This window comes from Vollenhovia emeryi, unplaced genomic scaffold (genome assembly GCF_000949405.1).
Source record: "Vollenhovia emeryi isolate VEMERY1.0 unplaced genomic scaffold, V.emery_V1.0 DF939270.1, whole genome shotgun sequence".
NCBI lineage: Eukaryota > Metazoa > Arthropoda > Insecta > Hymenoptera > Formicidae > Vollenhovia > Vollenhovia emeryi.
The window spans coordinates 193,259-208,629 of record NW_011967096.1 but is presented as its reverse complement, the minus strand read 5'-3'; the positions used below and the strand labels follow the sequence as shown (position 1 = coordinate 208,629).

The following is a 15,371-nucleotide window of genomic DNA, read 5'->3' as shown; positions in this document are numbered from 1 at the left end:
AGGCTTGTCCAGGAGAGGTGGTGAGAGAGCGAAGCAGTAAGGGCGCTGAATTCCATGATAAACAATGCCTACCGTCGGAGTTTCTCTGGTAGGCGCCGCCACCGCCACCGCCGCCGCCGCCGCTGCCGCCGCCGCTGCCGAGCACATGCAGACTATACAACTACCCGAAGGGGTGGCTCTGGAAGAGGAAGGGAGAAGCCTCCCGTTGCGTGAGTCACAGCGCGCTTGCCTATTCCTGAACGTATGTGCGTACGTACGAGTGTTGTGTGTGTGTGTGTGCGTGTGTGCGCGGCAGGCGGACACGAGGGTTGCTAAGCGAAGCAAGTAAAGCACCTGTGGGAGCCGACTCGTTCGGAGGATACGGAGGTGGCCGAGGAAGTAGTCGAAAGGGAGTAGACGTACTCGAGGGAGGAACGAGCGGGGGGGGGGGAAGTGAGGGAGAGATAGAGAGGGATTTAGAGCCAGGGAGGGAAAGAGACGGAGACGGGGATAGAGCGAGAGAGCACAGCCGGAGCGGAGCCGAGAGTAGAGTGGTGAGTAAAGCAGAGAGAGGCCTGGCGAACGAGCGAGCCAACCCCGGGGAGGAAGCCAATCAATAAATTCACTCACTCACTCGCTCTCCTACGGAGAGAGACCTACTGCTCTCCCTACGCTCGCGATGTGGCGATACGTGTGGCTGTGTATATCTGTATACGCGGTGCACGCCGGTGTACGTGTGTACACACGTCCAACCTGGAAGCCTCCATTATATACGCCCACTCGGCTGCCTACAGCCATTTTGTAGCCGTCCGTCGTGTTTGGCCTAACTCGAGCGCCGGTACCTTCAACCCCTTCGGGTTCGACAGAATTCGGAAATCGTGGGCGACTACTTCGGCCCGAATGTCAAGTCGATCGATGACGATTATATCAGACGCTACCGTACTAATGTAGTTACGCTTGCGGTCGACGTGCGCGAGCGAGCTGTATCTGCTTACCATCGCGATTACAGATTAAAGATGGACGTTTAAGCCGGACGACCATTTCAGCGCATCGTATATCGTAAAAGCTACTCCACGCCGGCTTGCGGTCTCTGTGCGGTCTCAGCAGCGTCGCGGCTCACATCTTGCGCGACTTTAACGGTCCATACGCCACAAACGGTGCGCTTCTCCAGGTGCGCGACCAAGGGGGAGATATTACGGATTCGCGATAACGATAACCGTCGTCGCGCAGAAACGCTTCCAGCGGAGTATACGTGGCGAATACGACGGGATCGTGACTCTTGTTTTAATGGCGGCGCGCGGAGGCAGCAGGACAGGGGGATAAGAGGGAAGGGTCGTTCTCTCTCTCTCTTTCTCTCTCTTTCCCTCTCTCTTTCCTTGGTAGTTTAATCTAATGGAGCCGAGAGAGACCATGAAACCTGGCGATAAACTTACCCGTAGGCGGCCAGGGTTGGATCGTAAGGGTAGTAACCCGTGGCGGCAGGTTGAAGGGCGGCCGTGCCCCAGGCAGCACCCATGTCCGCCGTCATGCCCATCCCCGTCGCGTCCTTCAGCCCGTACGGATTACCCTGCAAGAGCAGAGTGCATGATAAGCGCTAATTTATTTAGAGCACGTCGCTGCATCGCGCATATAAATTCTCCTACAATGTAAACATGCTATCGACGCGCTATCTCTCTATCGCGATGTTAAAATTAAAGGAAAAAAAAAAAGGTACCGCGGCGATATCGATCCTCGCGTGACACGGGCGATTCAGGAAACTATATAGATCCATTACAGTTAATGCTACAGATTATGTTCTGCATGCTGAGAGAGATTATCGCAAGCCCGTCGAGGAATCCTTTAGAAGTTCGATCCAATCCATCTCAATTTTCGCTGATAGACTGGAAAGCCGCAAGGAATCGTAGCGATCGTATAAACATAATATTTGATCTGCGCACACAGTGCGCGGTTCGTAGTTTAAAAAGATTATGCGAGCAGAATAGGTGTCTCTGAAAGGAAGCTTTCAATCATCTTTTACACTCGTCTTCATCATCCCGACGGGGTTAAGAGGCGAATGAAAGGAGGCCGTGGGTTTTTAATCAGGGCATAACCCGGGCATAGACGTTAGTTAGGCGGCATATAATGTTGTCACACGATGCATTGTAGGGGCATACGGTAAAGGACGGGCGAAAAAAATGGGTGAAAGGACATGAGATATGAGAGGAAAGAATGGAAAAGAGAAGGAGAGAATGAGCGAGGAGCGCAGGTGGGAAAGGAGAAGGGACGTGGCGGCACGTTACGCGGCTAATGGTAGCACAATGGGGGATATTATTAGTGTAGCGGCTCAGGAGTGGTTTCTTTGGCGCCACGGAGTTTCGTGTTACATCTAGTCGTCGTCGCCGTGTCTTCATTGTCGTCGGCGTTCACCTTTTTAACTCTTCGTCCGCCCCTACCCTTCATTTCGATTTTCGAAGACCCTAACGGGTGTCCTTGGCTCTCCCTCCCACTTTTCTTTCGCCTTGCTCACGGCCCTTGGTCCCACCTCGCCGTGAGTCTCCCTCTTCAGGGAGTCCGGCATACGCGTCAGTGTGTGCGTACGTGTATGTATCTTCGTCTTTATTTCTCTTCTTTTCAGAAGCGGCTTTAATGGCGAACTGCGGGTGGTCCGACGTCGACGCTTTGGACTATTGTTACGACTGTGCACAGTCACACAGGGTCACCGGTCGCCGGTTTAACCGATTATACGAGCACGCCTGTATTAAGGTAGCAATAATCGTTGTGTTGCGCCCCAAATCTTGCGACGTATGCGACGCATTAGGGGGCGCGACAGCGAGGTGGCTCTAACTTGATATCCCGTGTCGCTGTGGGCTCGACATAGTCCATCAAGTTAATGCAATAGCGCCTATAATTGTCTGCTATACAGGGTGCTCTAAAAGCATAACTCCGTATACATTCTGCGACAAAGTACTTGCTTATTCTCCCTGTCTCCCCGTGCTTACTCTATTCGATACAAAAATGTATGTAATTTCTTTAAAATCACGCCTTGCTTTCACGTCGATTTTCTTGTGAGCAATCGGTACGATTTCTAGGTACAATTTAGAATGGCATCGCTTAAAATTTTCACGTAGTATTTATTTATATATTTATTATATGGATAACGTTTTGTACTTATTCTTTTAATAAATTACTTTGCACATTGTGAGTCTTACAGGGCATTTTCAACAATCCATCGCATTACCCACTTCATTCAATGCTAATCTGATTCTTATTATATTATAATGCCCGTCGAATCGGTCCGTCGATTTGCATCGTCAGGAGCACGTGCTTCCTGCTTAACTATCCGATGAAAAAGATCAAAGGAAGGGAGGAAGAAACGCAAAGAAAATAAAAATATTAAAAGAGCATGGAAGTTATAAAATATAAAAAATATATAGTCGTATTTACTGTAACTATTTATGGCTATAATATAAGGAAACGCTTTGTTTTTTTTTACTTTTAGGGCGAGTTTCACAAACGTCGGTTAACCTTCTAACCGAAGGTTAATTGATTCTCTGTCTCTTCTTAGATAATAAGACAGAAAAAGATAGAGAGTCGACTGAACTCTGGTTAACAGTTAACCGACGTTTGTGAAACTGGCTCTTAGTCACGTAACTAAAATATATTCATTCAAATACACTTGCTTTGTATAATCTCTTCAAAAGATTACATATTAACGTTCGGATGCAAAACGAGGGTAACTTTTTTTTACAAGGTCTTCCCGTTGTTTCTCTTTTATTGTTTTTCGAGGAAAACGATATTATTTCGTTATGAACAGAAGGGACGGTACGACCCATCGTGAAAATACTCAAAATTCTCAGCAGTCGGGACGCTTATGGCATTCCGGACTACACCCTGTCGTATCGTCCGTCACCCGAGCGCCGGCAGTGATGGTCGCGTGCGCCAAATTACGCCACGGCGTTGAAATTCCACGAACGATTGACCGGCCGGACTGCAATTTATGCCGATAAAGATGCAAAACTATGACGCGCGTCCCGCCGTCTCGCGCGACAAATGGCATTCTTGCGGTTTCGCACGGCCAGGACTAAACCAATACGGGCGCAAGGGTGAATCCCTTCGTCCTTCGGCTCATCAGTCTCAATTACAGCGGGACTCACCCGCGCGATCAAATATCTATCCGCGTTAAGAATGGTAACCGCATAACAACACTGTGACACCTGGTTATTACAATGTATATGTATAATATACCTACTTGTACAAGAACTTGAACCGAGGGGGGAAACCGCTGACCAACATCTTGTACACCAATGCCCACTAATGCCCGGCGGGCATTATTTTATCTTGTTTAATCTTATTTTATCTTATTTTATCTTTATAATGCCCCAGCAGGCCCAAACTAATGGCCAAAAAATGCCTAGTAATGTCTGGTAATGCCCAGTAATGTCGCAAATCTGTACACCACAATGCCCTCAGCGGTTTCCCCCTCGACTTAAACACTTCTTCAGCGCTATGAAAAATTTTTTACGGTCTTTTGCAGAAACCGACGAGGGTGACCGAGAGAATGTTGTTGTATCGATAATTACGAGCTGCTGAAGAAATCATCGGTCGATCGTACTCGCCAATTGTTGAATTCGCAAATGCACGGATTACGTCAATTATTTTACGCGATTCCCGATGCATTACACGCGCGCGACTAAATGCAGCGCGTGGCAATATTGCACGCCAGCCGCGTTTAAGTGCCAATTACAAAAGCGTAACAATCTACGATTAAGAAAGCTACGCGTGTTACGCTTTTCAATGGGCCGTAAAATAAACACACGATATCGCGAATCGAAACGTTACGACTTTCGTATTGCGGCAGACACGCGCGCTTCTCCTCCACGACCGCGTAATATCGCTATTGATACGGATGCCGTTGGATGAATATCCAAGTTTTTATACAATTTTGGCTACCGTTTAGTGTCCTACAAATATTGCAGATTCGAGCATTTTCGTTATTAATCAGGTGGCTTGATATTCGGCCAAAACGAGTTCTAAGAAAAAACAACAAATATTTAATTTGCTGCTTTTATTTTTGTCATTGGTTTGCAGATATTCGACATGGTAGATTTCTATTTCACGCAGAAGGTACAGTCAATTATTCGTAGTCACTTATTCGCTTCGACTGTTCAGACAAATATTTATGGAGCATGTCTATCTTGACAACGGAATCTCTCGCGTACACTGATAGAAAAATATGTAGTATTTGAAATTATAATTGCATAGTAAAACAATTGTAGTCCAGGAATATCATTTTTACAGTAATATAGACACAGTGATGCCAATTATTTAAAAAATTTAGTATAAAATAAAAGCTTTTAACTATTATTCTGTAAAAATATCCAGGCAATGAATAGTAATTTAGTTAATTATTTTTATATAGTGTAGTTATAGGTGTAGTATTAACTTGCCATCGCGTTACGGGGGACCGTCTTTAATGCAACTGCATCGCAGACAATTCGAGTGAAGTGCGAAGCATCAAGAGGAAGAAAAAAAGCGAAGAGAAGCATCGTTCGAAGCGCGAAACGCCGCGCCGCGCGCTGCGGCATTCCCGAGGAAAATGTCGCCAGAGCGAATCTCGGAATCCGTTACGCCGGCACCGTCGCTACGTGAAATAAGACGAATCCGTCGGCTGATGAGAAGAGGTTTCCGTCTATACCGTTGCTTCCCTATCTCGCGCAGTTACGTCCTCCTCTCCGTCCCTTCTCGCGTTCGCGCACTCCCGCCGCCGCGATATCCCCCGTGGCTCCCGTCCCTGTTTCATGGCATCCCGCGTATTGATTCTATAAACTCGTTCGCGAGAGAGCGATGAGAGCACTCTCCTCTCCCTACTTCCCATCCTCTCGGTGTCCGCCTCTTCCCTTCCTTCATCGCCGATTCGTTTGACGGAGACGATCTCGTTTAGCACATCCGCGCGATAAGCGAGATTCGCGAATGTCATATGCGGAATATATTTCTGTGCAGGAATTTTATTTATGAATAAAAAAGAAACGGGAGAAACATCGACGGCCTTTTGCCTCAGAAGAGGTACTCGTATTCCGAGGGCGTTTCCGTGTTCGACGTATCAATATCGGTATATCAAAAGAAATGCATAATTCAAAATAGAGGTGCGCGATAATTACGCATTTTAATTTCAATTAATGCTCGTTTTCTCGTGTAACTATACGTCACTACGTCACTATTATTATCGACCGAGGGGTAAAACCGCTGAGGGCATTGTGGTGTATAGATTTGGGGCATTACTGGGCATACTAGGCATTTTTCGGGCATTATAAAGATAAAATCCGATAGAAGAAGATAAAACACAAGATCAATATAAGATAAACTAAGATAATAAAGATAAAGTAATGCCCGTTGGGCATTAGTAGGCGTTGGTGTATATAATTTTAGTCAGCGGTTTTCCCCTCGTTATCGATGGTCAATGTTTTACGCCGATCCCGCCACAAATATTCAGATCTCTAATGATAGTTCTGCGAAGTATCGGGCCAGCGCGTGTACGCGATCCGTCAAGCGTGCTTAGTTAAATACATTAGCCTCGCGATATTATTACCACGTGAAGCTGACTGTGAAATGACACGGCAGATTTTATTGAGTAGTAAATCCCGATGGCCATGCTAAATTTTAGATTGTAGGTGCGCTGCGATAGCGCGGTCCGAGTTAACTCGCAAAATAAGTATATCGAATCGATATTCGCGATACGGCACAAGAATACAAAATCGCGGGGCGTATCGTGCGATTTACCCGCGCTCCGCTGTTTCAGATAAGAGCCCGCGTCGTATCAGTCGTTTATCTGTCCGGGGCATGCGCTGATTACGCGGCGACATCAAAAAGCCGATGGCTTCTTTCAGTCGTACAAATATCGCGACCCGTGAAAATCAGACTACACTGCAGAGATAGCTCTATACGTATTATCTGATTATACGAGGTAATGACACATTTGCGGCGCACGTCAATGGCACGCCGTCCCGCGCCATTGCAGAAATTGCCGTTACAGATTGATTGTCCCGCGCATAATGTCGTTATCAAAAGCTCACTTTAACGATAATTGCGCTCTCGTGTGAAAGTAGCGTCCCGTTGACTGACATCTTCCCTTTGCCATTTTGCCGAATTACGACGATTCCATCCGCGGCTCGTAAATACGCGATTACGTTAGCCCAACCGAGTCGCGCCGATGAGAGATCGCTGCCTACACGCGATTTAGAAAATCGCGTCCGCAAATTGCGGATTTACGCCGCTAATTGCGTATGAGGAATGAGACGTGTCTCCTGGACGGCGAATGCGCTCGCTGAATTTCACTCGAGATAAGCCCTGCCTACAAATTACGCGCGATGAATATCGCGCGGCGGATGTAAATCCTCGCGCCGTCGAAACCCAGGGCGAAGCGGAGCGGTTTCCGACTACACATTATTAGCTATCTCGTAACGCGATTTCTTTTTCCTAGATTTTTCTTCTCCGCGGCAACTCTATTTTTGTCTCGCTCGTTGGCCGCGCGAGGAATATATTAATCGACAACGCCGCCTAAAAGCAGCCAATTAGTATAATTGTCCGATAAATTCAAATTTAATTAGCTACTACACTTTTTTCCAATCCGGCATGGCATCGGAAATGCGATTATCAACGCGAACGTAATGCATCCGCGCGGTTCTTCCCGTTCGCGAAATACCCGTAACAAGAGAAAAATCAGTCGGACTGCGTTCCTGTCATCGTTTATCTTGTTGCATACATTTGCCGTGTACGTACAAAATGCCATTTTCCCTCGAAAGTAGAGCAGCCATTAATTTTATAGACACAATTCCCGACCCAGGAAATATTTTCGATATTACACCGTAATGAAATTACAGATAGAATTCCGTGGCGAATTTTAGATTGTGCGAAACTGGTTTAATACGCGTTTCACTGCATCTCTTGGCTTCCCCGGGACCAGGACATTGAAATAACGCGCAGTCGGTCGAGGAGGATTCCCCGGTGACATATGCGCGCGAATTCGTCACCGGCAGCCCCTTGAGAACGTAACGAGCGCGTCCGCCTTCCGCGAATCGAAACTTAAACGAGATTATCAGCCGCTTCTCGAGAAAGGGACGCGTGAATAATTCGACGCAGCCGGTACCCACCAGAGCCTGCGAAGACGCACGAATTCCTGAGCGCTGGGCGATCAAGGGGGGCTGTGGGGGGTGGGGGGAGAAGGCGCACGATCCCGACGTCCGAGAGAGGGTTCTGTCACCGGGATTCCAAGCTAATTCGCGGCAACACCACGTGCTAATCCGTCTTAAGTTAATACTGGAGAAGCAATAATCGCCCGGCACGCCTAGTACGACGAATCGATCAATCTGCATCCGGCAGCGGCCGCGTTACACGTTGCGAAGCGCAAGACCAACTTTCGTAGGTTCGACGAGAAATTTATATGTAATTTTTATGTTTTAAAAGAATTCAAGACCCCAAAAAGGTCGAGAGGCCTCTCGAATGGATCTCGATATGGAGCAAAAATTAATTCCGTAAAAATTACTTCCCTAAACTCTCAATAAGACCGATCAATTTTGCGTGACAAAAAATTTGTTCAACATTCACAACGATGTTATCTCAATCACGTGACAGTTGACGTACGCAATAAAGCTCTGCGTACATGTACTTGTATATTAATACGAATTACAGCGAGCGCAGTTTTAATATCTAATAAAACGTGATATTGGTATAAGATCGTTCGTTAACGTTGCGAACGTGGACGCGTCGCTATAATCGTAAGAGAACTCACCAGTGGGGAGTAGAACGCAGAGCTGTCCATGCCGATGCTGGGGTAAGGCCCCTGGTCGTTGGTGGATGGCGTCGGCGTGGGGTAGGAGGAGTAGGAAGTCGCGGTGGGTAGCCGAGGATAAGCGCCCAGCGCGAATCTCGCGGCGTTGTCGTATTGGCAGCTGCACACCGTTTGCCCTGTCACGGGGTCCGTCATTATGGGCCTGCCGTTCTCGCAGCAACCGGGCCCGGTGGCGGCACCCACGGGGGTCGTGGCGCCGCCGGTGCCCGCGGGCCCCACCCCCGTCGTCGTTGTCGCCGTAGACGAAGGCGACAGGGCACCCGGGCTCAACGCACCCCCCGACATCGCCGGCGACGTCGCCGTTGTCGGCTGCCCGCCGCTCACCAGCAGCTGAAAAACACCAGCGGGAAATGGCAGTCATTAGCATGGTATAATTGCACGTCCATACATTTCCTTGCAAAGTGAGAAATTAGTTTTTCCAACTTGTCTACGGCCGACTTTGATATTCGCGCGGCCGTGGAAGCCACGTCTGGCACACAGATTCATTTCACATTCCCTACATTTTTCAACGTAGATACATATAAATAACGCATAAAACGGCTGCTCGTAAGCATATATGCATAGACGTGTCACGATAAGGACATACATATGTACTACATGTGTATATACGACTGGAAACGCAAAGATTTATATTTTTCTAGTGCGTCTCGGCGCTTTTTTTAGCTAGCTCTCGTCGCTTCGGCGACCTGAAAATGCGATATTCACGAACATCGATAATGGTACCCTTCTTTTGGCAAGGTGGACGGCAAGAAGGTACTTCTACCTGAGTTTTTACCATTTCTTCTCCTTTGTGCGAAGAGTCTACGATCAGTTTTTCAAATAACCATCGCCTTTAGCTTTGCAAGGATGCAAGAATATATTAGGTGTGACAAAAAGTATGAGATATAGATTTCATGACGCATTTACTTTTTGTCGAGACAATCGCGATACGTGCAATATAAAGGAGAGCGATTATCCCTCTCGCGATTAATAGCTTCGTAAACAGAAGGACGTCACTCTCATGTGCGTGCTCGCGCGGGCGCGCGCAGGGGATCGCGCGCCGAGGTTGCCTCGCGCTAAATTAGCCCATTGTAAATGAGGACGGAATGAATCCCGGTAATTAATATGGCAAGGGCGCGGAGTTATTTCGAGAGGATGGGAGGCTCGAGAGCCGCGACGGGTCGGGCTGTATATCCGCGTTGATAAAGCCCCTCTCTCTCTCTCTCTCTCTCTCTCTCTGACGGCTCGCCCACATACCGTTACACCCGGGAGAGGGAGAGGGAGAGGGAGAGAGAAAAGAGAGAAAGAGAGGAGGCCCAGAAAATGACTGTCTCTCCCTCGCGCGTGTACCTTTCTATTCGTAGACCGTGTCGAAATCACCCACGAAAACGCCTACGGAGCGCTGCGACGTGACGAATAGGATCGACGAGAACTTAATTCCCGCGAACGATTCCCCTTCGCGCTTTATAGCGTTTCACCTCACCCGTGAATTATTAAAAGCCCGCGCGGCGCCGCTTATCAATTTTAAAGCCGGCGCGTTTACAAAAATACGGCGACTCGCGCGGCCAAGTTTTTATATATACCGGACTGGTACGCGCCTCGGTCGTTTCTCGTACGACGAAATACAAAAGTGTCCCTCGGTCGTTAAGCAACGCCACGGGGACGATTCGCTTCGATCCTCCTCCCGTTCACTCGCTTTTTCGTTTCACGATAATGTAGACCGTTGAGCAGTTGCGTGCAGTCATTTTGTCTCGAGAAGCGTACGGAGAATTTACAAAGACGCCCGATGTGGTATTCAGCTGTCTTGTTTATGCCTCGAATTACGCGGTTTCAACCATTTGCATAATTATCTCGATCTACAATGAACCATCTACATAACCATCTTCGTGAGAAAATTCGAGGAGTCGCTTCCGCAACACCGAGCCATTTCCGCCTCGCGCTGTTTACTATCTCGCGCTCATCGATTTTTCGCGAGCGTGCGTCAATACGCTCGCGTATTTTCACAAGAAATATCACGGGAGCCCGCGCCGTTGCAAAAATAGAAGGGCGAAGGGACGGCGCGTCGCGTCGCGTCGCGTCGCGGGATCCGCACCGAAAGAACGAGGTAAACCCAACTTTCGTGAACAAAGACCCCGCGCACTCTCGTCGTGGTGGTATAACGGTGGTGGTGGTGTAACGGTGGTGTGGCGGCGGACTCGGAGGACATTGCTGGGCGCCCGCGCGCGCTCGCGCGCGGACGGGCGGGCGCACGTGTGTCCCGTTCACGCATAACAACACGCGACACGTGTGTGCGCGTGTGCATGTGCGCTCGGAGCCTCCCCGGCTTCCACGGCCTTCTCTCTCTCTCTGTCCCGCTCTTTTTCTCCTCGCCTCTAACGAAACGTTCCGGGCACCTCCAGCGTGTCTGGAGCCATTCACGCCCTGCTGGGTTTCCCACCGGAACCTTTTAAGACCCCACTTTCACCCCCGCGGCAGCCGCCGGCGCGAAGACCCTTCGGATCTCGTGGCGCAGGAAGAGTCGCCGTGATATGGTCCTATCCCGCCTCCGATTCTCGTGCTCCACCTTGTCGCCGATCTTTTCGCGACGCGCTCGTCGGCGAGGCAACCCCCCCGAGTAACCGAACGTGTCGGATTCTGTGCGAATCCTGATACGAGCATCGTGAGAATTTCCTCCTCTCTGCGTATCTGGCCTATCCCTTTTTTTTTTTTAAACGGTCGCTGACGCATGGAGAGAAATGACTCCAAGTTCGTCAAGTTCGTATTTTATAGACAAGTGAGCGCACTGTCGTACAGGTATTTGTCTCCGCAAGAATGCTTAGAAAGCAAGAACGCGTGGATTCTTTTATTGCTTGATATTTGTGGTTTGTGTAATGACGTCCGCGAAAAAGGTTTAGAATGCCTAGATTCCTCTACCGCTTGATATTTGCGGTTTTGTATAATGGTATCGCTGCTCAAGTAGGTTTCTACTCATGAAAAAAGATACGGGTGGCGAAAGCTCGCTTATTTGACGTTGTTCGGCAAAATGGCCGCTATTATCGGCATGATTTCTTGAACGGCGCGCATTACACCGTCCCGCTTGGCCGCGATCTAGCATTAATTTTACTTGTGGAAAGTTATGTCGCCAAAGTTTCCTGGAGTCCGTAAATGACGGTTAATAGCGAGTAATCGTTGATACATTCAATTTTCCTCAAACTTTAATGTCGGACGATCCAACACGCACAGGGGAAACTCTGTCGTAAGTACATTACATTTGGAAAACAGACGTGAGATCGGCAGTCCCGATAAATTTTACATTTCTCGATGAGAAGTGCGAAACATTTCTTGTCCTTCTATTTGATCATCTTCTAATTTAAATCGTGCTTGAATCGGCTCAATTATTATCACCGCACGATCGATGTAAACTTCATTATCGCAAAAGAGAAAAGGATATACCAGAAATGTGCGGCATCTTATAAGAATAATAAGTCAGTGTCGCCTATCGCGACGATTAATCGAGAGATACTCCACCAATGTTAATCTAGACCTTGCGAAATTGACAAGATTCGTCACTTTGTGAAGATAGAAAGTGTTCGCTTGCAACTTTCACCGTGTACAACTTAAGCAGCGATCTTTGTAGCGACAGGGTGACACAATTCGTGAAGTAATTTCAATCGTCCTTATTTCGTTATGCTCATGCCGAGGGGTGAACCGCTGAGGGTATTGTGGTGTACAGATTTGCGGCATTACTGGGCGTTACTAGGCATTTTCGGGCATTAGTTTGGGCATTATAGAGATAAAATAAGATAAAACATGATAAATAAGATTAAATAGCAGCTTAGTGATGCCAGTCAAAAACTCAAGAATATTAATAAGTATGGAAACGACCTTGGCAATTCTTTATTATAATAAAACACAATGTTTCGGCCAGTAATACTTACATGAGTGCCTACAAATGTAAGACTCGTCAGATTAGAGATGCGAAAATTAAGTTGGAAGTGAGAAATTTCGTTGTACAATGTGTCTTGGCGTCAACGTTAGAAAACAGAATAATGCCCACCGGGCATTTAGTACACTGAAAAAAATTTCTGGTTGAATATGGACGAATCAGATAATTCCTTTAGGATTTACCAGAATTCCTGTAATCCTACAGAAATTCTGGTAAATCCTAAAGGAATTCTGGTAAATCCTAAAGGAATTATCTGATTCGTCCATATTCAACCAGAAATTTTTTTCAGTGTAGGCATCGGTGTACATGATTTGTTCAGCGGCTTACCCCTCGGCTCATACCGTGCAGTGAAAAATCTTGCAATAAGGTATATCACGCGCGAACTGTTTCCTTGTTAATTAATTTGCACGCTTATTGAAAGTTTACACTGAGAAAAATTGTCATCGGATAAACCAATGAAGTAGTGTTTCCGACGGTTAATTTTCCCCGATTACGTTTTCCGACTAAATTATGGATACGTCCGATGAAAATGCAGTTACCGATGAAATTCGATTGAAAAACCGACCACTTTTTCATCAGATATACAATTTAATCGGGTGTATCCGTTTGTTATTATGTAACCGGATTATCCGATGATATTTAATCGGACATTGTTCCGAGTGTACTTGTACTCCATTTTCCTCGCGTTTGATCATTCTATATTCATCAGTGTATAAAAATCTCGTCGCTGCGCCTCTGTGGGACTGTGAGCACACGTACGAACGTTCACACGTGCGAGCGGAGGGGGCTGAAAGAGCCCGAAGAAGCCGAAATCCCCCAAGAAACGGATCTTGTGTGCGTATCATTATGGCCGGCCTGTATAAACAGGATTACATCCGTCCGAGTGAAACCGTATAGTATTTAGGGTTAATCATACGCCGACATCGTTCGCGAGAAGTCATCACGTACAACATCGTAACATCGAGCCGACTACTCGAACGTTTACCTAATCTGACAATGAATTGCGACACAAGATTACGGTAAATGAAAAGTTGCGTCTCCTCCTTCACTCGAGATGAATTCATTAGTAATTTTAGTTTTATGTCCTCCAACCAATGTCCAAGCAACGTTGGCACGAATCATATTATTTTCAGTTATGTTCTTCAAAGATGAATGTTCGTAAATTTATTACGACGGACTGGCAGCCATCAATTACGTGGATGCAGTTTATACTGAAAAGATGGCGACAGGAAAGGTTGAGTCGCGCGGCTTATCTCTTTTCTGCTCGCCTTCCTTTCCTCAGAGACCACTTCTTCCTCACGCCGCGGCGTCTCTTCTTCTCTCTCGCATGTCACGCCATGTATCTTTTTCTCTTCACCGGAATCACAACCATCACGAAAGCGGGCAAGAATCTTGACTCTCCCTTCGTCCTCTTCACCTTGGATCTCTTGTACGACAACGGCATTACGGGCCCCCTTGCTCTCTCGACAAATTAGCCACCATGGGCGATACTTTTATAACGTGCAGACAGAAGAGGTCTTCAATGAAAATTTAACAGAACGGTATGCGATTTCGCTTCCTCTCCTCATCGGGAAATCTCGAGGGGTAAACCGCTGACCAAAGTCAAGTACACCAATGCTTACTAATGCCTGGGCATTACTCTATCGTATTATCTTTTTTATCTTGTTAAAGGTATTTTTTATCTTATTTTATCTTGTTTTATGTCTCTTATCTGTATACATTCTTTAGAATGCCCCAGCGGCGCCAAATAACGCCCACTTATGCCCCAAAAATGTCCTCAAAAAATGCCTATAGTAATGCCCGAAATCTGTACACCACAATGCTCTCAGCGGTTTACCCCTCGGGAAATCCGCAGAGTCGCGAGAAGCGACATCGCAAAAAAGAAAAGGGGGGGGACTTAAAATCGCCTATTGACATAATTAATTACTCCTTTTCTATCTCCCCTCGTATACAGCTGTATCGGGTGACTCGAAATGTATCAAATTTACAAGCGAGAAGTATGGAGAGGTACGGAGAAAATTCCGATACAACGTGTCTAGGGAATTTAATTAGACGACGCCTAATGCGACAGGTGACGGATAATAAAAGGATTTACAAATTCGGACGAATTGTTAATTAGCGAACTCAATATGCCGTGCGGAGAGAGGCGTCGTGACGAGTCGCGGGCATTAAACGGGCGCGAACGCGGACGCGGCAGTTTCACGTTAATTACGTCCGTCTCCGAGAGAGACGCGACAGACAACGAGAGGAGAGTTCCGCGAGCGTGGCTTTAAAAACGTCACCGCGCGCGGAGGAGGACGTCTGTCGGAGGGCGGCGAGATCTATTTGAAGCGTTAAAGACTCTGTTAAAGCGGCGGTAACTCGACGTTAAGAAGGCGCGAACGTCGAGTACCGCGGACGACTCGAGGTATTTTTACGCGGCTCGTTGAAGCGTTTATCGACGCCGGGGGAAATTCTTACGAGCTGCTTCAGCCCGCTGGAATTAAATCGACGGAGGGTACGTCGAACGTCGCCCGGGCGTTTCGCAAAACTTATGACGAACCGCAGACTCTCTCCCCCCCCCCCCCCTCCCTCCCATTCCTAATGGCCCTAAATAATATTTACTCGCCGTGGAATTTTTAGCAAAATTAAAACTAAGGACAACCCTACGCCGTGCAATGTAAA

General features: G+C 47.4%; 1 protein-coding gene across 1 annotated transcript in view; it reads right to left on the bottom strand.

Moving 5' to 3' along the window:
• LOC105559457 (homeobox protein araucan-like) overlaps positions 1-15,371 on the bottom strand; it is a 65,162-nt gene that overhangs the window by 19,415 nt on the left and 30,376 nt on the right. The window contains exons 2-3 of the mRNA XM_012007745.1: positions 8,744-9,133; positions 1,413-1,546 (exon numbers count right to left, since the gene is read on the bottom strand). Coding sequence (XP_011863135.1) covers positions 1,413-1,546; positions 8,744-9,133 — 524 coding nt within the window. The remainder of the gene's footprint in view (positions 1-1,412; positions 1,547-8,743; positions 9,134-15,371) is intronic.